Source organism: Bos grunniens, chromosome 14, assembly GCF_055505025.1.
Source record: "Bos grunniens cultivar Pamir isolate PY7600 chromosome 14, Bosgru_T2T1.0, whole genome shotgun sequence".
Taxonomy (NCBI): domain Eukaryota; kingdom Metazoa; phylum Chordata; class Mammalia; order Artiodactyla; family Bovidae; genus Bos; species Bos grunniens.
The window spans coordinates 57,700,604-57,726,155 of record NC_141178.1 but is presented as its reverse complement, the minus strand read 5'-3'; the positions used below and the strand labels follow the sequence as shown (position 1 = coordinate 57,726,155).

General features: G+C 40.6%; 1 protein-coding gene and 1 non-coding gene across 2 annotated transcripts; both read right to left on the bottom strand.

Annotated features, from left to right (window-relative positions):
- Window positions 1-314: 314 nt before the first annotated feature.
- CYP7A1 (cytochrome P450 family 7 subfamily A member 1) lies at window positions 315-10,408 on the bottom strand. The gene is made up of 6 exons (XM_086336904.1): window positions 10,218-10,408; window positions 7,822-8,062; window positions 6,053-6,630; window positions 3,813-3,943; window positions 2,141-2,316; window positions 315-1,322 (listed from the first exon to the last, which is right to left on the bottom strand). Exons 1-6 carry the CDS (start codon window positions 10,292-10,294, stop codon window positions 1,023-1,025), a joined length of 1,503 nt encoding a protein of 500 aa, XP_086193030.1. The 5' UTR covers window positions 10,295-10,408; the 3' UTR covers window positions 315-1,022.
- TRNAG-CCC (transfer RNA glycine (anticodon CCC)) lies at window positions 7,156-7,227 on the bottom strand. Its single transcript has one exon. It is a non-coding gene; the product is annotated as a tRNA-Gly (tRNA).
- Window positions 10,409-25,552: the final 15,144 nt, after the last annotated feature.

Genomic DNA, 25,552 nt, shown 5'->3' with positions numbered 1-25,552 from the left:
TTACAGTTCATAACTCCAGTACTTAAAATATTTCACTAAAGCACTGTTGTACACAGTAGCTGAACACTGTCCTATAGCCTAAACTATATTTCCTTTGATTACAACTTGTTTAAAGATAAAAAGTTTTCAAATAAAACACAATGCCAATTTAATGAATTCTTTGCAGTTTCATATCCAAAACATTCAGATGGTCATTATCATCCAATTTTAATTTTAAAATACATCACATGAGAGCTACATTGTTTTCATGGATGCATGTTAATAACATCAGAAAAAAACCTGCCTTTTCTGGAAAAAAAATCTTCCAATTAATATGAAATCTAATAAAAGTGTAGGTAAAATGATTGAAACCTGACTCAGATATTAGAGTTTCCAGCAACAATAAATTAAATATAAAGAGAATATAGTAAAACCATCTTTAATGTTCTCAAGACATGAAGACAGTCATTTTAAAAGCTATAAATACTAGACATAAGGAAAGCTGAAAAAAATTTTTATTAAAAGGCATGATATAATCCTTTAAAATATCCTCTGTAATATACATCTATGCCCAAAGAGCCCCATATCTGATCAGAAAGTCATGCATTTTCACTAAAACGTGAATGTGTACCTTTTGTATAACCGTGGGAGGTTTATATAAAAATAAAACAGTTTCCTTAGGAAAACAAAAAAAGAAGGACTTTTGCCAAATACTCTGGGAAAAAACAAGCAAAAAAAAAAGACTTTTTCCTCTGAAAATAATAAAGTTCAGTTCCTGGCAATGTGAACACTCACAGACTTATTCAAATGAAAACAAATTATTGTGCTTCTAGAAACTAGTTTCTTTTTTTTTTCACTTGCAGAGTCTGAAACAGCATCTGGAAACCATCACCAAAACGTTAAGATTCACAAGCAAGCACTGCTGGGCAGAAGGGAACCTGCTGCACCGTCGTACTGCCACTAAACACGTCTGCCCACAGGGCACCGGTGAGTGATGGTGCCCGAAGCCTTGTAACAGCACCAGGGGGCCTCCAAGCATATGTTCACGAATGCTTGAATTTATATCTAAACTCAGTATCATATAATGGTGGTAAAATGCCCAAGCCTGCCCGGGATTGGTCCAAAGGTGGACATTTGACACAGCTCTCCACAAGCTCCAGTTCGAAATAGGAAAGCATCAGGATCAAAAACTGCTTGATTTCCTGGACAGCGAATAATCTTCCAGGACATATAGTGACTCCTGACCCAAAGGGCATGTAGTAATATTTTAACTTGAGTCCATTACTGTAGAAGGTGGTCTTTGTCTTCCCATTTTCATCAAGATAGCGATCATATTTAAAAGTCTGCAATAAAGATACAAAGGAAACAAATGCATAAGCTAGTTTAAAAAGAATCTTTTTCTAAACCTGGAAGTTCCAAAGGGTTATTTTCTTTTTTAATCCAATATATGAGTAACATAGCACATACCCTACCTTGAATCAGAAAGTAATAAGAAATAGGAATTTAAAGAGAATTGAGGGGAATGGGAGAGCTTTATACCTACCATCCTACCTGGGTGACTAGTTCCTCCCTCCCTTAGGCAGAACGAGAAAGAAGGATTTAGATCAGAAATTAGAGGAGTCAGTATATTAGCCTCTAATTTCCTAGACTTGGGAAGAGGCACTTTTTAAGGAAGGAAGGAGGCAGCTTTATTATTGCAACTGCAGATATAATCTATTAGAGATTGTTTTTGTTGATATTTAGTCACTAAGTCATGTCTCACTCTTCTGGAACACCATGGGTAGTAGCCCAAAAGGCTCCTCTGTCCATGGGATTTCCCAGGCATGAATACTGGAGTGGTTTGCCATTTCCTCCTCCAGGGGATCCTCCTGACCCAGGGACTGAACCTGTGTCTCCTGCATTGGCAGGTGGATTCTTTACTGCTGAGCCACCAGGGAAGCCTCTAGTAGAGATATGATGGCAAATACCAAGAATAAAAATTAAAATTTCAGCCATCATCCAAATTCTCCAAAATATAATATGAATATTTGACATTAATAAAAGAGACAATCCCTGTGGTTTCAATGATCAAATGAATTCTGCAGTGGTAAATTTCCTCTTTATTTCAGTCTGAGTACATACACATCACCCGGACACTGAACTTTGATGAACAGTCACTTACCAACGGGTCTGGGTAGATTTCTGGATCTAAATGCATTAACTGTGGATAAAGAGCTATGATGTCATCTTTGCGGATATTATAGGAACCGTCCTGGAGGTGCAAAGTGAAGTCCTCTTTAGCAGTACGGATGTTGAGGGAAGCACTGGAAAGTCTCAGAGACTCCTTGATGATACTGTCTAAAGATTTTAAGAGGAATAAAGGAGGAGAGAAAAAGAAGAAGAAAGAACAAAGTATTTATAAGGCCATGTAATCTAGAGTCTGATATACCCCTAGCAGCCAGTAACACAAACCTAAACAGACTAGGGGAAGCTGGCCAGATCCAAATTTCTCAAACTTTTTTATGTGCTGTGATCAATGGTTTAGTTGTGCCTAATGTATTTTTAATCCAATAATCTGAGTTATAATCTCTTGATATAATCTTGATCATCAATGAGAACTAGACTTTCATAATTTTAGAGAAAAACAATCTTATTTCTACATGATACTAGACATCTAATAATTACAAAAAATCAGTAAATAACTTTTATGTGAATTATTCAAAGTTTATCACTTTTGATATTTAATATACTAACACTTTTTTATGGAAATATTTGTTCAAGATGCAGCTTCACTTTGGTGTCTATGTTGCTGTTTCTGCTGCTAAGTCACTTCAGCCGTGTCCAACTGTGTGACCCCATAGACAGCAGCTTACCAGGCTCTTCCATCCCTGGGATTCGGTGTTTATAAGAACCTGTACTTATCATTACACTGCCTGGGGTTATGTGAGTACACCCTGCATTCTCGTAGGGACATAAAGGGACACAAAGAACATGCTGAGAATAACTGAAATATATGATGAGACCTTCCAGTTTCTGTCCTTTTAATTGTCGTGCTTTAAGTGCTCATCACACAATTGTGCATAAAATCATAGCACGTTAGCACTTGATTTCACAAATGAGAAAATAAGGTCCCCAAAGTGAAATGACATGTCCGAGGTCTCCACAGCAAGTCAGAGTCCTCCCATGGGGCCCGTGCTTCTTGCCTCCCTGTCCCTTCCGCTAAGACACACTGCCCCGAAAGCATACACTGGTTTCTTTCCTCTAAAGAAACGTAACAAAAGCAAGAGAAAACTTTTTTCTTACTTAAAAACATAGTACTTCTGTATTTCTATAAAATCCAGAGAATCAAACATTTTTCAATGAAATAACCTTCCACCCCATTTCCCAACCCATGCAGCTAATTGTGGTTTCATGGTGATACATTTTCCCCTTTGATTTCATGCACACGAATAATGTACTAACTATAAGAAGAGTGGTAAAAGCAGTAACAAGGGAGGAAGTGCAGAGAAGAGCTTGATCCCCTTTGATTTCATGCACACGAATAATGTACTAACTATAAGAAGAGTGGTAAAAGCAGTAACAAGGGAGGAAGTGCAGAGAAGAGCTTGAGAGTATAGGGTCAAGAGCTCCATGTCAGGCTGTCACTGGTTCCTCCATCCCATCCCAGGCTGTGACGTAACCTGTAAATGCCCGTCTGCTCACTTGTTATATAGAAACAGTACTAGTCTCCAGGCATAGGGTTGCTGGAGGGTCAGATGGGACATAACGCCTGCAACAAGTAAGTGTGTGATGTGAGCTGACGATCGCGGGTAGGAGGACACAGAAAATAACACGGAACACACACACAAGCACACCTAGCACGGGCATGTTGTCCAGCTGTGTCTGATTCAAATGAATAGGACTGTCTTCAAAGCTAACTTTTTGACCAGCATTCTCTAGTGTTTTATTTACTTCTTCAGTGGCCGCTTTCATTGCCTCCGGGTTTCTATGAAAAGTTAAGAGAAAAGAAAAGATGTACAGAGCATAAGTTTTTTCTCTACCAAAAAGTCTGCAAATAGGCATTTCCCCCTTCTTTTAATCAGATACAGGTCAAGATACAGAGAAGGTGATACAGGGACATTCCCATTTATTTTTTACTCTGTTTTATAGTTGTGCTTTTAAAGTATTTTTCTAGTTACTCCAGGCCTTAGTTGGAGCGTGTGAACTCTTAGTTGCGGCTTGTGAACTCTTAGTCCCTGACCAGGGATCGAATCTGGGCCCCTGCACTGGGAGTATGGAGTCTTAGCCCTGAACCACCAAAGAAATCCCTATAGTTTTTTAAGTCCTTGGATATCAGCAAGAACTGATGAAAGGGTCTCGCTACATAAAAGTAAAACTTTGGCTAGACTTTTAAATAAGTGATTCTAGTGAGGATTAAGTGGTCAAAGTAGTCATTACATGGCAAGTGAGAGAGAAAGTTGCCTCCAAGATAACGATTCTAAAGTACTAGCTAAACTGCCAAAGGAAATTTAAATTCACTTTTAAAATCCCTATGATTCCACATAAAGCAGCTTTTCCACTTGTATGATAATTTATTCCTCTGACACTTGGACCTGTGAAATGAATGCGACTTCATTTTAGGACACTGACACTCACTGGATCCTCAGCACGTGGTGAGGTGTCCATGGACCAGGATCACAGTCTCAGAAACATCTGATTGATGTTTCTGCATGACTGTCAGGAAATCACTACTATTGCTTATAGGATATAAAACTGCTGTTGTAACCTTGCTGTTAATATGTGAATTTACTCCAGACAGAGCTTTCCGAAGTAAACATTTTAGAAGACATTTAATCTTTGAGACAGATGAGTTTTTTATCTGAAATTAAAAAATATATATATTTTAAAGACATAAAATTAGAAGCCCTCAACAGAACTTTGGCATTCCCAATCCAATTGAAGAGTAATTTTGTGTCTGTGCAACATCCAGTTTAACTGGAATAATTCAATAAAACGTTTGAATGTCAAATTCCCAAAAGACTAACCTTTGGGAAAGAAATCACGTTATGCAAAGTTTATGTTGCATCCAAGTTTTTTTTTTTTATATACAGTGTTTAAAAGGCAAGGCTATGGTTTTTCCAGTGGTCATGTATGGATGTGAGAGTTGGACTGTGAAGAAAGCTGAGCGCCGAAGAATTGATGCTTTTGAACTGTGGTGTTGGAGAAGGCTCTTGAGAGTCCCTTGGACTGTAAGGAGATCTAACCAGTCCATTCTGAAGGAGATCAGCCCTGGGATTTCTTTAGAAGGAATGATGCTAAAGCTGAAACTCCAGTACTTTGGCCACCTCATGCGAAGAGTTGATTCATTGGAAAAGACTCTGATGCTGGGAGGGATTGGGGGCAAGAGGAGAAGGGGATGACAGAGGATGAGATGGCTGGATGGCATCACTGACTCGATGGACGTGAGTCTGAGTGAACTCCGGGAGTTGGTGATGGACAGGGAGGCCTGGCGTGCTGCGATTCATGGGGTTGCAGAGTTGGACACGACTGAGCAACTGAACTGAGCTGAACTTAAAAGGCAAAATCTAGCTAAATTCCATCAATAACAGTATATTATGATTGATTCATAGGTATTAGAGTTGGTCAAATAGTATTACAGCAACCACTAACTGAGTGAAAAAACAGCTAATGTAGGCAGGCTGAAGTGACTTAGCAAGCATGCACGCACTGTCCTTTTTGCTGACAGTTCATCAGCAATCATATAAGAATATTTTTATGATTATAAAGACCAAATTCATGCACTTAAAGAGGCGTCATGAAGAACAACCTGGCCTTAAGGAGAAGGGCTCTGGGTGCAGACAGCCTCATTGACCCTGTACCAGTACGTTCCTTTCCCCAGGATGATCAGTCTCTGCTTCTATAAGATGCATTTACTGGTCACAGCTCTTTTTAGAGGATCAGATGAGCCGATGTAAATGTTGAACATTTACGAGGGTAAATGCCACATTCATGATTGACAGCATGAGAAGGTACCATGAGTTTTTCTTTGAGTTACAATGGTTGAATTTCTGCTTTCAACTAAAATAAAGAAATTAATGGATAATCTGCTAATTACCTAATCATCTGAAACAAGCTCCAGAAAGTGGCTGGAATGGTGTTTGCTTGCGATGCCCAGAGGACTGCGAGGAGTGACTTGGCTCTCTCTGTGTCGTCCAAAGTGGCGAATGTGTCATTCAAAAATCTGACCAGCTCTGAGATGTGGTCTCTTTCTCTGAACTTCTGGAGTCTCAAGCCCTCCGTCAGCTTCTCCCGGGCGTAGTGTCCTGTCTTGAACACGTGGATGGGGAAGCCAGCCACCAGGGCGGGAAAGATTTTGTCAAATTGCTTGAAGTTGTCCAGGCTGTTTAGAATGAGCGCCTTTTGCGCATCTTGCCCTGCGAGATCGCGGCCAAAGAGCGTCAAGTAGCCAGCTTCAAACATGACCCGGTAGCAGAAGGAGTACATCCCCTCGGTCACCCAGGTGGGTGTGGGGGGCTGTGGTGGCCCCTGGGGTCTCAGGACAAGCTGGAGGTTTCCCATCATGGCTTCCGTGAGGGAGCTCAAGGCGTCACCCTGCAGGGTCTTGATGATAGTTTTGCTTATGGTATCAGTGGTGTTTCCATCGCTCGGGTCAATGCTTCTGTGTCCAAATGCCTGATGGGCAATAAAATGTGGGGAGAAAAAGAAATTAAGCCTGACCCGGGACTAGTAAATGAGGAGGGCATGGCAACCCACTCCAGTACTCTTGTCTGGAGAATCCCCTGGACGGAGGAGCCTGGCGGGCTGTGGTCCATAGCGTCACACAACTGAAGTGACTTAGCAGCAGGAATAGTAAACAGCGTGATTCTTCATGATTCTCCACTTGTTAAAAAAGGGGAGGAGGGGGAACCAGCCTTCCCACCTGCAATTTCATAGCAGTTATATTTGAAATAACTCTTCAAATAAATGGCCAAATCACATCCTTCAAGGCCAACTTTAAGTCCCAGATTATCAGTGAAACTTCCTTCCTTGTACCACTCTGCTCTTCTCTTTCTTATTTTTCTATGCTTCTACATTTATTTGCATGTTAATTTGGCGTTAATCAAGAGTATTTCTTTAAAATGTTTATTTATTTATTTGGCTGCACTGGGTCTTAATTAGGGTACTTGGGAACTCTTAGTTGAGGTATCTGTGATCTAGTTCCCTGACTAGGGATCGAACCCAGGCCTCTGCATTGGGAGTGCAGAGTCTTAGCCACTGGACCACCAGGGAAGTTTGAAGAATTTTTTTTTTATCATTGGTTCTCTTTCATATTCTTTGTAGATATATCTTAACCAGATTTTAAGTTACTTAGGAGCAGAGACCAGGTCTAATATTTCTTTGCAGAAACTCAGTTAATATTGATTCATTTTTCTCTGTAGAAGAGCCTTTTAAAGTGATGCCAAAATATATGGACAATTCCTTAACAAAATTAAACAATTGTGTGGCATGAGTGTGGTAAAACAACTATTGAACGTTAAGTTCCCACGTGCACTTTGGGTGGTGTGTAAAAATTATTGACATGAGTGAGTTTTTAATCTGTCTTATACAGTACCGTCTACTCCAGTAAAACATTTAGTTTTTATTTCACCCTCGTAAACTGGTTAGAAAATGACAAGTCTCTACCTATTTCAACTTTTTAAATGGTTAGTACCAAGAGATTATGTCCAATTTGGTTTATTGTGTTTCTAAGAATCTTCATGTAAGGGTAGCTCTCTTCAACATCTCTGTCTTTCAATTGAAGTACATCAGAATGGTTAAATAGATTGACATAGACAAGGTAGAAAATAAACAAGTCTAATGTTATGTAAATGCAAATCTGGTTACCTTTGCAGAAGCAGTAAAGTGAAATTTTTTCCAATCAAAGTATTTTCCATGGCACAGTACTTTATGATACGACAAGGGATTTGTGATGAAGTGGACATAGTTTCCCATCAGTCTGCAGGTGAAAACATGACCATGTTTCCTTTGATTCGCTCTGAGGAACTCGAGAGGATTGGCACCAAATTGCAGAGCACAACCCAGATACGGAATCAGCCCATTCTCCAGAGGGGGTTCGCCCATCTGCCTGTAAGAAACAAGATGGTAAATATGGAAAACTGTACATAGTTCTTTGTGTATTTTAAGTTTACTACCACTGATGTCAAATTTCAAACTCTATAGTTTATTGATTTTTTTTGGTTGGTGGGGCCCTGCTCCTTTACTAAAATAATGAGTCATCTTAACTTAGTAACATGATATGTTGGTAAAAATGATAGATAAATCCATCCATCCATGCATCCATTCAGCAAACACATATGTGTATGTGTGCACACGTGTGTTTGTGTACAGTATGCTCAATCATGTCCAACTGTTTTGCAACTCCATGGACTGTAGTCCGCCAGGCTCCTCTGTCCATGAAGTTTCCCAGGCAAGAATACTAGAGTGGGTTGCCGTTTCCATCTCCAGGGGATCTTCCTGACCCAGGGAATCAAACCCGCATTTCTTGCATCTCCTGCATTGGCAGGGGGATCCTTTACCCCTGCGCCACCCGAGAAGCCCTTACTGAATGTCTAATATATGCTGCTCATTCTTCCCAATCATGAGGATAAAAGGATCAACCAAGGCCAATAAGATTTTTGCTCTCAGTGTAGAAATGAAATTACATTGTAGTGTTTATATTTGTTTCTAGGCATTGTTGGCCTGAGTATCTCAAAATGTTTTATTTTATTGTCTTCTCTAAAGGTATAGCATACTGAATGACAGAAAGGATTGCAGAACTGAAGTTTTAAAAATCTTCATAGTTTAAACATTATTCTGTAATGATAGTTGAAGAGGGGAATCTGAGAAATTAGCACATTATAGAATGAAATTGAATAAGATAGGTATTGACATGGTTATTGATTATAATTTAATGCCCTTTCTTATAATCTAGCATTATAATTTAATGTTCATGCTATTTTAAATGTTTTCATTTAATAAAATAAACATTTATTTTCCAACAGAAACCACTCTCCCTCTTTGTAGAATAATATAGCATAAAATAATGATTTTTATTTTTGTAGTTTGCAGGTAAGCAGTTTAATTAAAAATAGAAATTACTAAGCCTGAATTAAAATACTGAAAAGGAAAAAAAAAAAAAAACCTGTTAAAAGGTGGACAACCCATAGCAACCTACATAGCTGAAGATATGCAGTGGATAATTCTGTTTTGGAGACTGACATAGTTGAGAATATTTATATGCCCTCCCTCAAATGCTCTTTGAACCAATCAGAAGTTAAATAATTATGGTGGATATATCTGACTTTATTGTATTTCTTCAACCAACTGTAAATGATGCACACAAATAAGTGATGTCTCATGTGTTTAGCAGTTTCCCAATTCACCATGATTGATTATCATTAGTAATAATAATAGATTCTTAACCCTGATGTTAAGGGGACATGGGTTTGATCCCTGGTCTGGGAAGATCTGACCTACCGAGGAGCAACTAAGTCCATGTGCCACAACTACTGAGCCTGTGGTCTGGCGCCAGCGAGTCACAACCACCGAGTCCACACATCCCAACTCCTGAAGCCCGCGCAGTTTGAGCACCTAGAGCCCGTGCTCCACGACAAGAGGAAGCACTGCAGTGAGAAGCCTGAGCACTACAGCAAAGAGTAGCCCCCGCTCACCACAACTAGGGAAAGCCCTTGCAGCAACAAAGTCCAAGTGAAGCTAAAACTGAATGAATACATAAAATAAAGCTTAAAAAAAAAAAGAATAACAGGATGATCACTGCAGGCTCTATGCTCTTGTCCAGCTCAGCCTGAGTGTATACAGTGCACAAGAACTAGCTAAAAAGAGAACATTTATTTAGTCAGAGCATCTATTTAATCTACGAGATAGAACTGTGGATCCCACTGACCACATCTGTCCTTACTACCCCACACTTTATATGCACACGTGGACACACAGACATATGCACACACACAGATCTTACAAAGTTTCTGTCAGTGATGTTTAACAAGTTTGTCCATTTTTACATTAAGACTAATATATTTCAATGCTAAAAAGGAAACATTGCCATTATATCTCTTGTGAGATATAATAAAAAAGATACTTAAAATTTTTTTTAATTTAAAAATATTAAGTAAGAAAATGCCAGCATTTGTAAGTACAGAAAACCAACTCTATGGTATAACAATGAAAGTTAAATCACTTTAAATGAATGAACAAAAATGCAATTTAAAGATAAAACTTACCTTCTTCTCATTCCAAGTAGGTATAAACAACAACACACTGCTATAACAATCCCCCAAATCAAAGAGAGGCTCATCATTTTGCAAATCTAATGTGAAACCTCTGAGGAGAAGCGTCTGTGATGAGAAAGGTAAGGATGTAACAACAGACTCCAGCTAGACTTTTTATACATGGTAAGATGCTTCACTTGAGTGATCAAAGCAAACAATTAACCATCCCTATTAGGTAAAAAAATAAAATAAAATAACTGGCCTTGAACTAAGTCCACAAGTATCAGAAGAGGTTCCAAAACAATCAGAGGCCTGCCATACTTGGTAAGTTGAAGGTCACTCAAACATATGTTGACTTAACATTCAGACCTGGGAATGACAGCCAGTATTACAAATTTAGGACTCTTATGAAAAGAACAAATAAACCTGTTCAAGATGAACATATCAAATAGAGATGTAAAATATAATAAGGCAAAGAAAAGTAAGTACAAGTTATCATTAAGCTAATGATTTGATCTTGTTACCTTTAAAAAGAAATCAATTTAAATGATTTACAAGAGAGAGAGCTGTAAAGTTCAAAGGAAAGAGAACTGAGTGAAATGTTTCTGCTGCTTCACGTTTCAGTGCTTTTACAAAAGCAGAGAGATTTTACTATATATAGTAACATGTTACTTACCTATCACCCTCAAGAGAGAAAGTTTCCCACAAAAATTTATCCTCCAGCTAAACACAGTCTAGTGTTTTAAGTCTTTATTAAATTTATGACAATATTCCTTCTGTTTTATGTTCTAGCTTTTTGGCATGTAGGATCTTATCTCCCTGATCAGGGATTGAACCCACACCCCCTGTACTGGAAGGTGAAGTCTTAACCACTAGACCGCCAGGCAAGTTCCCCACAACACAGTTTATCTTAAAGCATCAAAACTTTATCAACCACTTTTTTCTAATTGAAAATAAGTTTATTAATTTTTCTGATTGTTAAAGGAGTATAGCTTAATTTCAAATAATTCAAGACTAACTGAAACATATCTTAGTAGAAAGGGAAAGTCAACTCATAATCTACCTCTGCCATATCTCCCCACTCAGAACTGTTAGCTGTTTGGTGTGTATATCCTCCCAAACTTTATTTCTTTGCACACTTATGTAGTGATTGAACGTCTATTCTGTACCAAGAACTCTTTAAAGGTATTCTGACTACAGGTATTAATAAGACCTGATTCCCTGCTTTAATGAAGGCACTATTTTTGTCGAGAGACAGATAATAAAATATAAGTCATAAAATAAGGCAAAGTGCAGAGAGCTATCAGGGCATGAGAGCCACTGTAGGCGTGGTGACTTGCTCCTCTGAGATCAAGGGATTAGCCAAGACAAAACTAGAAGGACGAGAAATTCAAGAAGAAAGAGCAAATGCAGAAGTCCTGAGTTAAGGATGAGGTTGGTCTATCTAAGAACCAGAAAGGATGTAGGATACATTGGAGCAGAGTGAATGAGGGGAAGCTTGGTTAAGATGTAAGACAAAAGACAGGCAAGAGCTCAGTCACATACAGGACACTTGAGAGAAGGGAAAGAGATTTTGGAGGGCAGCAGATCAAAACAGTGTCTTCAGCTACACAGACTGCTGTGTTGTCAGGTTAACAATTGAACTTGAGTTTGAAACAAGGGAGAAGAGTCAAAGGTGGAAATAGGAATCACAAGTCATCAGTGTTTGAATGATGTTTAGAGCCCAGAAACTATATCATATCACCTTGGGAGACAATGTGAAATTGAAAGTTGTGAGTCGCTCAGTCATGTCAGACTCTTTGCAACCCCATGGACTGTAGCCTGCCAGGTTCCCCCGTCCGTGGAATTTTCCAGGTAACAATACTGGAGTGGGCTGCCATTCCCTCCTCCAGGGGATCTTCCTGACCCAGGGATCAAACCCAGGTCCCCTGCATTGCAGGCAGATTCTTTATCATCTGAGCCACAGGAAGTCCAGGGAGACAATTAAGCCCAAGAAAAGAATAGAATCCAACACCAGACCCCAGAGCAGCCCATTTCTTGAGATCAGTCAGAGAGCGACAAAGAGGAGATGGGGAAGAAACAGCAGGAATAAAACTGAGAGAATACAGTGTCACAGGAAGAGGAAGATGCCCTTGAAGAAAGATGAGTGCATCACACGCTACTCTAAGGTCAAGGAAGAGGACAGAGAAAGGACCGCTGGACTCGACAAGGAGGAGATAGTTGGTGAGTCACACATAGACACACATGCAAAGGTGGGATTCCATTAAAGACTTTATATAGCACAAAAAAATGAATATCGTGAATGTTTCCCGTGACAACACACATCTGTATGTATTACATTTGTATCTGTAAGATCTCTTCATTTTTTTCTGTGTGTATAGTCTTCCATTGACTAAATGTACTATTATTTAGTTAACTGATTCTCTACTGGTGGGTACTTGGTCTCCAGTTCTTGGCTACAGAATCCATAGATTCATTTCATGCTTTTTTGCCTCCTTAAACAGAAACTACAAATATTTTCTCATGGGGGATTTGTGATCATAGTTATGAATATCCACCATTCTGTGGCAGTACATAGACTTTTCAGTCCATTTAGATATTTCTAGGGCATTGCACCCATTAAATACATTTAGACTGGTGTGCCTTTTTGAATTCCTGTGTCTGTTTTCTATATGACTCATCAAAGGTGAAACCTTTACATTAACTGGGCTGTCACAACAGAATGTCACAATCAGAGTAAACACCAACCTAAGAGCCAACCAGTTTAACCCTTGGGTTAACCAATTTAACCTCTCAAGCAAACAAATGACAAATGTGGAAAAAATGGTACTTGGGGCCTCTAGAAATTATCTGAAGTTTCCGGTGCATTTTTAATTTTGTCAAAATTAGAATGTTTTCAAAATGCTAAAGGAGAAGTACATTCACAACTCCAAGAAAATGTTCTTAAGCCTTGTCTTCCCCATCCCCTCTCAGCACACCACGAAACTCCTTTCAGATATAACCTGGATTCCCTTTAGCCTCATCTATTCTTCCTAATTCTTCTCTCACTGTCCCTCTTCTAGACAAAAAAGCCCAGGACACACACACCCCCTTTTCTTCAGTGGGCTGAGGAAAAGCAGAGACACAGATGTCCATGTTCATACTTTTCTTTGTGGTTTACATCTTCCTTCTAGGATGTCACTTCTCTCTACCGTCCTGTCCGCACAAGGACCCATCACACCCCTAACATGCTGCCTCTAATCTGCCGAGTGGGGACTGAGATGCTCCTTATGTCATCACAACTCTTCATGGGTTGCAGGTAAATACCTGCAAGGTCTCCTGAGGAGTCAAGCACACCGTTTCAGGCTTGGATGCCATGGCATCTCAGTGTGGCTAGTGCAGTGATCAGAGTATCAGGAAATAGGCAAATGCCAGCTGAATTGGAAAGTCATTTACTTGCTTTTTTATTCTCTACTATGTTTCAAACTGTGAATTTTTATTACAAACACATACACACATGCTGAGCATGTGTGTCTGGCATGGGCTCTGACCTATGGGGTTTCCACAGCAACAAGACAAAAAGTAAGTGCTCTGATGCAGAAAGGAGGATGTTTGAGCTGCCAGAAGGCCTGGCATGAACCGAGCTTATATAAACACTTTAATCCCTCTGTAGTCTATCAATTTCCTCTGTATTTATAGGGTAGTGAAGGGTCCACGCTGATGTTCAGAGGAAGAGCTTGTTCTGAGCCTCAGAGAACACAGAGCCCGAGTCCAACACCCCATCCCATGAACAGGGACATACAAAACTTGGGAACTCAAACTAGAGGAAGAGAAAGTAGAGAGAACTGCTCAAGCTATCTGCTTATGTAACCTGATGGCATAACTGGTTCCTTCTATTGAGAAACGCTGTAAACATACTTTACATATGTGTGATTGTTCAAAATAAAATAAGCTGTCAATATGGTTAAACAATTGAGTCAAACCAGTTGTTTTCCTGAATTCACAACCAAAACTAATTCAGTGGTGGAACGTGTGTGTATGTGTGTGAGCTTGCATGCTCAGTCATGTCAAACTCTTTGTGACCCCATGGACTGTAGCCTGACAGGCTTCTCTGTCCATGGAATTCTTCAGGCAAGAATACTAGAGTGAGTACCCATTTCCACCTCCAGGAAATCTTCCCAACCCAGGGATAGAACCTGGGTCTCCTGCATTGCAGGCAGATTCTTTACAATATGAGCCACCAGGGAAGTGGCAAATCCAGGATGCAACCTCAGATTTTCTGAATTGAATTTAAGCCTTCCTCTTTTACGGGCTTCCCAGGTGGTGCTAGTGGTAAAGAATTCACCTGCCACTGTAGGGGGTGCAAGAGACTAGGGTTTGATTCTGGGTCGGGAAGATCCCGTGGAGTAGGAAATGACAACTCACTCCAGTAAAGAATACTGGTAAGAAGCCTGGAAAATTCCATGGGTAGAGGAGCCTGGTGGGCTACAGTTCATAGGGTCACAAAGAGTCAGACACAACTGAGTGACTGAGCACACACATTCCTCGTTTATAGCTCAGAACCTATGGGTGCCTGACTCCAGATTAAGGAAGAATAAGCACTCCACCTGCACATTCAAATGTAAAGTTGATTCATCAAACATGTTCTGAGCACCAAGTGTATAGAAGGCCCTGTTAGGGAATGAGGGAAAGCTAGATAGATGATTTAACAAACATTTCATTCATTCATGTTAACTTAGCACCCACTTGCTGTAAAGCACTTTCTTTTTTTTTTAATTTTGCTATTTATTTTATTTAAATTGATAAATATAAAACATTATTTCTTGAACATGTAATCAATGTAAAGAATTTTATTTTATTTATTTTTTTTAATTTAATTTAATTTTATTTTATTTTTTTTCATTCCAGGAATCTTTATTTATTTTTTTTTATTTTTTTTTCTTTAATAGAAAATTATTTAATTAATTAATTTATTTTATTTTATTTTTAAACTTTACAATATTGTATTAGTTTTGCCAAATATCGAAATGAATCCACCACAGATGTAAAGCACTTTTTAGGTGATGGAGATACAGAGATAGGTAAGACAGGCAGGCTCAAGGGGACACAGGCAATTGACAGGAGAACAAACCCACTATTTGGTTTCTGATAAAGAAAGCATCGTGTGTATGATCAGAAAAGGTCAGACAATGCATCAACATGTTGTGCCAAGATCCTCGCATGCTTGCTCCTATAATCGGCACTAGCACATGGAATCAGACACAGTTGCCTCATTTATGGGTGGCTTCATGCTGTAATGTCCTGGCTCCAGTCCCAGCGCAGCCCCTGCCAGGCCATGTCACAGGGGAACTCCTGTTGCCCAAGGGAAAGACAGGCCCAAGGGCTAGAATTAGAGAAGTGGTTGGCTTTGCTTTTCAGTTTCACCTTAAGCTGAGCCTCTGAAGCTTATCCATGAAGCTCAACTGGACAGAGATAAGAAGTGAGAACCATGGTCCCTTGGACCTGCTGGGCCCAACCAACCTCCCCAGAGAGTAAGGGAACTTGGGTAGAGAGAGAAAGGAGAAAGCAGGCAGGGGGATGAGACAGAGAGAGAGAGAAAGGGAGGAAGGTAAGGAGGGCGGAGGCTTTTCCTACTTGTTATGAACTGTGCTGCTACAAACATTCATATCCAACTTTTTGTGTGAACATAGGTTTTAAAGGTCCTATATGAGGCTGAGCACCGAAGAATTGATGCTTTCAAACTGTGGTGTTGGAGAAGATTCTTGAGAGTCCCTTGGGCTGCAAGGAGATTAGTCAATCCTAAGGGAAATCAACCCTGAATATTCATTGGAAGGACTGATGCTGAAGCTGAGGCTCCAATTCTTTGGCCACCTGATGGGAAGAGCTGACTCACTGGAAAAGACCCTGGGGAAGATGGAGGGCAGGAGGAGCAGGGGATGACAGAGGATGACATGGTTGGATGGTATCACCGACTCAGTGGATGTGAGTTTGAGCAAACTCTGGGAGATGGTGAAGAACAGGAAAGCCTAGCAGCACTTGGGGTCACAAAGAGTCAGAGATGACTTAGCGACTAAACAACAACATGGAGCTAAGAGTGGATTCGCTGGATCATATGGTGACTCTATTGAACGTGAGGGTACTCATCAGTTAGATCAGTTAAACTGTAACTTGCTAAAGAAATAGTAAACTTCACATCAAGTTTGATTTAATTGTCCTGACACCTGCCTTCACTGATCAAGCTTGATTTGTCTACCAAGGTTCGTGGTTCATGGTTCAAGGTTCAAGGTTGCCAAGAGAACACACTGGTCATAACAAACACCCTCTTCCAACAACACAAGAGAAGACTACACATGGACATCACCAGATGGTCAATACTGAAATAAAATTGATTACACTCTTTGCAGCCAAAGATGGACAAGCTCTATACAGTCAGCAAAACCAAGACCAGGAGCTGACTGTGGCTCAGATTGCCAATTCCTTATTGCCAAATTCAACTTAAATTGAAGAAAGTAGGGAAAAAAACTAGAACACTCAGGTATGACCTAAATCAAAACCCTTACAATTATACAATGGAAGTGAGAAATAGATTCAAGGGATTAGATCTGATAGAGTGCCTGAAGAACTATGGACAGAGGTTCATGACATTGTACAGGAGGCAGGGATCAAGACCATCCCCAAGAAGAAGTGCAAAAAGGCAAAATGGTTGTCTTAGGAGGCCTTACAAATAGCTGTGAAAAGAAGAGAAATGAAAGGCAAAAGAGAAAGAAAGATATACCCATTTGAATGCAGAGTTCCAAAGAATAGCAAGAAGAGATAAGAAAGCCTCCCTCAGTGATCAGTGCAAAGAAATGGAGAAAACAATAGAATGGGAAAGACTACAGATTTCTTCAAGAAAATTAGAGATACCAAGGGAACATTTCATGCAAAGATGGGCTCAATAAAGGACAGAAATGGGATGGACCTAACAGAAGCAGAAGATATTAAGAAGAGGTGGCAAGAATACACAGAACTATCTCCATGACCCAGACAATCACAATGGTGTGATCACTCACCTAGAGCCAGACATCCTGGAATGTGAAGTCAAGTGGGCCTTAGGAAGCATCACTACTAACAAAGCTAGTGGAGGTAATGGAATTCCAGTTGAGCTATTTCAAGCCCTTAAAGATGCTGTGAAAGTGCTGCCCTCAATATGCCAGCAAACTGAAAATTCAGCAGTGGCCACAGGACTGGAAAAGGTCACTTTTCATTCCAATCCCAAAGAAAGGCAATGCCAAAGAATGTTCAAACTATCTCACAATTGCACTTATCTCACACGCTAGCAAAGTAATGCTCAAAATTCTTCAAGCCTGTCTTCAACAGTACATGAACCGTGAATTTCCAGATGTTCAAGCTGGATTTAGAAAAGGCAGATGAACCAGAGATCAAATTGCCAACATTTGTTGGATCATTGAAAAGGCAAGAGAATTCCAGAAAAACATCTGCTTTATTGATTATGCCAAAGCCTTTGACTGTGTAGATCACAACCAACTGTGGAAAATTCTTCAAGAGATGGGAATACCAGACCACCTGACCTGCCTCCTGAGAAATCTGTATGCAGGTCAAGAAGTAACAGTTAGAACTGGACATGGAACAACAGACTGGTTCCAAATTGGGAAAGGAGTATACCAAGGCTGAATATTGTTACCCTGCTTATTTAACTTATATGCAAAGTACATCATGAGAAATTCTGGGCTGGATGAAGCACAAGCTGGAATCAAGATTGCTGGGAGAAATATCAATAACCTCAGATATACAGATGACACCACCCTTATGGCAGAAAGCGAGAAGGAACTAAAGAGCCTCTTGATGAAAGTAAAAGAGGAGAGTGAAAAAGTTGGCTTAAAACTCAACATTCAAATAACGAAGATCATGGCATCCGGTCCCATCACGTCATGGCAAATAGATGGGGAAACAATGGAAACAGTGGCAGACTTTATTTGGGGGGGGCTCCAAAATCACTGGATATGGTGACTGCAGCCATGAAATTAAAAGACGCTTGCTCCTTGGGAGAAAAGTTATGACCAACCTAGACAGCGTATTAAAAAGTAGAGACATTACTTTGCAAACAAAGGTCCGTCTAGTCAAAGCTATGGTTTTTCCAGTGGTCATGTATGGATGTGAGAGTTGGACTATAAACAAAGCTGAGCGCCAAAGAATTGATGCTTTTGAACTGTAGTGTTGGAGAAGACTCTTGAGAGTCCCTTGGACTGCAAGGAGATCCAACCAGTCCATCCTAAAAGAAATTAGTCCTGAATATTCATTGGAAGGACTGATTCTAAAGCTGAAACTCCAATACTTTGGCCACCTGATGTGAAGAACTGACTCCTTGGAAAAGACCCTGATGCTGGGAAAGATTGAAGATGGGAGGAGAAGGGGACAACAGAGGATGAGATGGTTGGATGGCATCACCGAGTCAATAAACATGAGTTTGAGTAAACTCCAGGAGTTGGTGATAGACAGGGAGGCTTGGTGTGCTGCAGTCCATGGGGTCATAAAGAGTCAGACACGACTGAGCAACTGAACTGAACCGAAGGTTCACGGTAGCCTAAACAAGAGGCTTGTGGGAGTTGTTTTTCAGGAACATGTATCCAATTTGAGCTGAAGCCTGTAAAACCCTGGTTGGGACCACAGACCCTCCAACTGCACAGGCTCAAATGTCTGATCATGACTTTGTGACCTGAGATGGCCCAAAACATCAGAGCATCCCACAGAGAAGCAAGCAGCTCAGTTGTACCTGCACAACCAGGATGACTTCACCTTTTTCTTATCCTCAGTCACCTTTCCCCACGCTCCAGACCCCCGACCCCAAGGCTTATTCCATAATTAGCCCAAGCCCCTCCCCTCTGGGCAGGTGGGACTGAGGTTTCCTGCATGGCTGTCTTGTGAGTAAGTGCTTTCTCTGAGGGCAAACCTCAGTGTCTCAGCATTTGGCTTGCTGCGAGCCGGGCAAACAAACCTGGTTCGGTAATAGTGTGTTTTTAACTTTTTCCGACAAACTATTTTCCGAAGTGGCTGCACCACTGTACATTCCCACCAGCAAGGTAAGAGGGTTCCGATTTCTTTGTGTCCTTGTCAACTGTTACTTTTGTCTCCATGTTTTTAAGTACAGCCCTCCTGGTTGGTGTGAAATAATACCTCATTCTGGGTTCGATTTGCATTTCCCTAATGAGTAAAAATGTTTTTATGTGATTATTGGCCCTTTGTAAATCTTTGGAACATGTTTACTCAAACCGTTTGCTCATTTTTTTAACTCAGTATTCATCTTTTTCTTGTTCACTTTTGAGAGTTCTTTTCATATTCTGGATGCCATACCCTTATCAGACATGATTTTCAAATATTTCCTCCCATTCTGCTGGTTGTCTTTTCACTTTCTTGATAATATCTTTGGATGAACAAAGGTGTTTAATTTTGTTGAAGTCCCATTTACCTATCTTTTAAAAAAATATTTATTTGGCTCTTCTGGGTCTTAGGTGCAGCATGTGGGATCTAGTTTCCTGACCAGGGTTTGAACCCAGACACCTGCACTGGGAGTGCGGAATCTTAGCGACTGGACCACCAGGGGAGTTGTACCTGTCTTTTTATTGGTCACTTTGGGTGTCATATCTAAGAAGCATTGCCAAATCCAAGGTCATGAAGACTTAAGGCTCTGTTTTCTCCTAAGAGTTATACGGTTTTAGCTCTTATACATAGGCACTTGTAGGGAAAGAGCAAATCAGCCAAGTTGGCAGTGGTCACTCTCTCTCGTGCTGCAGCCTCTCACCCCGCAGTTTGTAAATATATGATTGTGTAACAGCTGAGATCACTGAGAGCACTGCACATGCTGGTCACAATGTACCCACTTGGCCGTGGGCCACTTTTGTTCTGTCAGCATATATAAGCTCCACCTGAAAAGCCCTTGAGGCTGCGTTATGGCTGTATCCACTGGATCAACCATGAGAATACACAGCATGTCTGCTGCTGTGGCCGCCGTACCAGCCATTAGAGAATAAACAAGTCTGAAGTTCATACGGCTCCTCCCATCATCTTTCAGCTTCTTTTTATCCACTTTCTAGCTCATGCCTTGCCTACCCTGAGTTGAGCGAACCAGTAAGATACAGCAAGACAGTATTTGATCCATTCTGTGTTATTTTTTCAATATGGTATGAGGTTGGGGAAAATCTCATGGACAGAGGAACCTGGTGGGCTGCAGTCCATGGGGTCACAAAGAGTTGGGCACGACTGAGCGACTAACACTTACTTAACACTTACTATGAGGTTGAGGAAGTGTGGCATGCTGCAGTCCATGGGGTCGCAAAGAGTTGGGCACGACTGAGCAACTGAACTGGGGATCCAACTTCACTCTTTTGTATGTTGATATTCAGTTGTCCTCCACCATTTGGGGAAGTGAATCTCTTGGCTTCCTTTTTGAAATCCAATTGACCATACAGTTAAGTGTTTATTTCTGAACTCCTTTTTTTCCTTCATCAGTAGGTCTATCCCTGGGCTTCCTCGGTGGAGCTAATGGTAAAGAATCCACCTGCCAATGGAGGAGCACAAAAGACAAGGGTTCTATCCCTGGGTTGGGAAGCTCCCTTGGAGAAGGGAACAGCTACCCACTCCAGTATTCTTGCCTAGGCAATCCCATGGACAGAGGAGCCTGGTGGGTTACAGCCCATGGGGTTGAAAAGAGTCGGACATGACTGAGCATGAGCCTATACGTAGGTCTATCCCTATGCCAGGATCGAAGTCTTTTAGTTGGTTAGTTAACTATGCTGGGTCTTCATGTAGCATGCGGGATCTTTAGTTGCAGCATGCGGGATCTAGTTCCCTGACCAGGGATCATACTCCTGCATTGGGAGCACTGAGTCTCGGTCATTGGACCACTGGGGAAGTCCCAAGCACAATTTTTATTACTGTAGGCTTGTACTCAGTTTTGAAATCAGGAAGTGTTGAGTCCTTCCACTTTGTTCTTTTTAAAGATGTTTTGGATATTCGGTGTCTTTTAAATTTGTATATGAATTTTAGAATGAAGTTGTAAATTTCTTTAAAAAAAAAAAAAAAGCTGGGATTTTGATAGGGAATGCATTCACTCTGTCAAGTTGGAAAGTATTGTTATCTTACCAAAATTAAGTCTTCTGACCCATTAAATGGGTTATCTTCCCATTTATTTCCATCTTTGAATTTCTTTCAGTGATGTTTTGCAGCTTTCAGTTTACAATTCTTGTCCTCTTTTGTTAAATTTATTCCTAAGAGTACATCATGTGAAATGCCAGGCTGGATGAAGCACAAGCTGGAATCAAGATTTCTGGGAGAAATATCAATAACTTCAGATACGCAAATGACACCACCCTTATGGCAGAAAGTGAAGAGGAACTAAAGAGCCTCTTGTTGAAAGTGAAAGAGGAGAGTGAAAAAGCTGGCTTAAAACTCAATATTCAAATAACAAAGATCATGGCATCCGGTCCCATCACTTCCTGGCGAATAGATGGGGAAACAATGGAAACAGTGGCAGACTTTATTTGGGAGGGCTCCAAAATCACTGGATATAGTGACTGCAGCCATGAAATTAAAAGACGCTTGCTCCTTGGAAGAAAAGCTATGACCAGCCTAGATAGCATATTAAAAAGTAGAGACATTACTTTGCCGACAAATGTCCATCTAGTCAAAGCTATGGTTTTTCCAGTAGTCATGTATGGATGTGAGAGTTGCACTATAAAGAAAGTTGAGTGCCGAAGAATTGATGCTTTTGAACTGTGGTGTTGGAGAAGACTCTTGAGAGTCTCTTGGACTGCAAGGAGATCCAACCAGTAAATCCTAAAGGAGATCAGTCTTGGGTGTTCATTGGAAGGACTGATGTTGAAGCTGAAACTCCAAGCTGATGTGGCCACCTGATGCAAAGAACTAACTCATTGGAAAAGACCCTGATGCTGGGAAAGATTGAAGGGAGGAGGAGAAGGGGACTACAGAGGATGAGATGGTTGGATGGCATCACCGAGTCAATAAACATGAGTTTGAGTAAACTCCAGGAGTTGGTGACGGACAGGGAGGCCTGGCGTGCTGCAGTCCATGGGGTCCAAAGAGTCAGACACAACTGAGTGACTGAACTGAAGTTATTTTATTCTTATTGATGTAATTTACAAGGAATTTTTTTTCTCAATTTCATTTATAAATTGTTCATTGTTAATATATAGAAATAAGCTGATTTAGCGGTGTTGGTTTCACATTTTCTGAACTTGTTTATTAGCACTCAGAGATTTTTTCATGGATTCTTTAGGCTTTTCAGTGTATACAAGAGTATTGTTATTTTATTTATTTTTTTTAAGAGTATTGTTATTTTAGTTGATAAGTCATGTCCAACTCTTTTGCAACCCCATGGGTTATAGACTGCCAGACTCCTCTGTCCATGGGATTTCCTAGGCAAGAATACTGGAATGGGTTGCCATTTACTTCTCCAGTTGATCTTCCTGACCCAGGGATCAAACCTGCTTCTTCTACATTACAGGCAAGTTTTTTACCACTGAGTCTCCAGGGAAATGTATACAAGATTATGTCTTTTGAAAAGAGAGAGTTTTCTGTTCAAATGTGTATGTCTTTCCTTTCTTTTTCTTGCCCAGCTGCTCTGTATGTAGCTTCCAGTTGGATGTTGAGCGGTTATGATCTCAGGTGAACTCAGCCCACTGCTGCCTGAAGCTGAAGGTTTCAGTTCCCAGCCAGAGATTAAAGTTGAGTAGAGGAGGTGAGAGCACCAAATCCTCACCACTAGACCAGTGATCAGTGACAAGGCCCTGACCTTTTGGCTTTGAAGAAAAGAATTCCCACAAAGACAGAAAGCAGTGAAACAAAAGAAGTGTTCATTAGAAGGAAAAAGAGGACATGTGGGTAGACACACGGGTGGGCTCAGAGAGACAGTCTGGCCTCGTGGTGGTGTCAGTCAGTTTTACGGGGCATCTGTCTGGGTTTCCTTGGGCCAACCATTTTTATTTGCCTGGTTCTGAGTCCTTATTTCAAACATCTCAGGATCCTGCCTTGTATGCGTGCAGTCTCTCAGCGAAGATATATTCCTATGAAGAGGCCTGTGGGTAGACTTAGCACCACTCCACTTCTGACCTCCAAGGAGTTTTCTAGTCAGGAAGTTTTCCTTGATTTTCAGAATGAGAAATGTGTGGTCTCATCTTTTAGCTGGCCAGGGCACAGCCTCCTGGGCTCCACAGATATTTTGGAGTTGCAGTCCACAGGGGAAGAACTCAAATTGCTTTCCCTGGGAGGAGTGGGGGGAATCTACTTCTAACTTATTAAGACTTATTTTCTGGCCTAACGTATATCTGTCCCAGAGAATGTTGCACACGTACTTGAGGGCACTTTGTATTCTGTTGCTGCTGTGTGACCTGCCCTCTGTACATCTATCAAGTCTAGTTTGCGTACACTGCTGTTCAAGTCTTCTATCCTTCTTGGCCTCCTATCTCACTGTTCTATTACTGAGAATTAGGTATCAAAGGCTCTATAATTGTTGAATCGCCTATTTCTCTCTCAGATTCTGCCAGTTTTGATTCATGTATTTTGTAACTTTTAGGTGGATTTATACTTACAACTGTTTTTGCTAGATGGATTAACCCTTTTATCATCCTAGCAATACCATTTACCTTACATGTGCTTGATTTTTCCTCTATTAATGTGTATTTTTAAGAAATGTTAGACATGTTACAACCATAGGACAAACCAAAAGGTAATATGAAAAATTAAATTTGTGTTATTTAGGAGTTCATTTATTTTTTCAGTAATGTATGCTTGTGCTGGAAATCTGTGGCTTCATGTTTTAAAAACCTAATGCTTATATTGCCCTCTAGTGGAGAGCTGTGTACACTGACACTTCCTCTGTAGTTAAGGAAACCAGAAGCAACACTCTCACCTGAAACAACTCTGAACTAGAATAGCAAGAAGAGATAAGAAAGCCTTCCTCAGCGATCAATGCAAAAAAATAGAGGAAAACAACAGAATGGGAAAGACTATGGATCTCTTCAAGAAAATCAGAGATACCAAAGGAACATTTCATGCAAAGATGGGCTTAATAAAGGACAGAAATGGTATGGACCTAACAGAAGCAGAAGATATTAAGAAGAGATGGCAAGAATACACAGAACTGTACAAAAAAGATCTTCATGACCCAGATAATCACGATGCTGTGATCACTGACCTACAGCCAGACATCCTGGAATGTGAAGTCAAGTGGGCCTTAGAAAGCATCACTACAAACAAAGCTAGTGGAGGTGATGGAATTCCAGTTGAGCTATTTCAAATCCTGAAAGATGATGCTGTGAAAGTGCTGCACTCAATATGCCAGCAAATTTGGAAAACTCAGCAGTGGCCCCAGGACTGGAAAAGGTCAGTTTTCATTCCAATCCCAAAGAAAGGCAATGCCAAAGAATGCTCAAACTACCGCACAATTGCACTCATCTCACACGCTAGTAAAGTAATGCTCAAAATTCTCCAAGCCAGGCTTCAGCAATACATGAACCATGAACTTCCTGATGTTCAAGCTGGTTTTAGAAAAGGCAGAGGAACCAGAGATCAAATTGCCAACATCTGCTGGATCATGGAAAAAGCAAGAGAGTTCCAGAAAAACATCTATTTCTGCTTTATTGACTATGCCAAAGCCTTTGACTGTGTGGATCACAATAAACTGTGGAAAATTCTGAAAGAGATGGGAATACCAGACCACCTGACCTGCCTCTTGAGAAATCTGTATTCAGGTCAGGAAGCAACAGTTAGAACTAGACACGGAACAACAGACTGGTTCCAAATAGGAAAAGGAGTTCGTCTAGGCTGTATATTGTCACCCTGCTTATTTAACTTATATGCAGAGTACATCATGAAAAACGCTGGGCTGGAAGAAGCACAAGCTGGAATCAAGATTGCTGGGACAAATATCAATAACCTCAGATATGCAGATGACACCACCCTTGAGTCAGAAAGTGAAGAGGAACTAAAAAGCCTCTTGAAAGTGAAAGAGGAGAGTGAAAAAGTTGGCTTAAAGCTCAACATTCAGAAAACAAAGATCATGGCATCCGGTCCCATCACTTCATGGGAAATAGATGGGGAAACAGTGGAAACAGTGTCAGACTTTATTTTTCTGGGCTCCAAAATCACTGCAGATGGTGACTGCAGCCATGAAATTGAAAGACGCTTACTCCTTGGAAGGAAACTTATGACCAACCTAGATAGCATATTGAAAAGCAGAGACATTACTTTGCCAACAAAGGTCCATCTAGTTAAGGCTATGGTTTTTCCTGTGGTCATGTATGGATGTGAGAGTTGGACTGTGAAGAAGGCTGAGCACCAAAGAATTGATGCTT

Coding starts and splice junctions, on each gene's coding strand:
- CYP7A1 (XM_086336904.1), bottom strand. CDS start 10,294: ATGATGAGCCTCTCTTTGATTTGGGGGATTGTTATAGCAGTGTGTTGT. Junction 6,631..7,821: donor ACTTTACTGCTTCTGCAAAG/GTAACCAGATTT, acceptor ATTGCCCATCAG/GCATTTGGACACAGAAGCAT. Junction 2,317..3,812: donor GGACAACATGCCCGTGCTAG/GTGTGCTTGTGT, acceptor TAAAATCTTTAG/ACAGTATCATCAAGGAGTCT.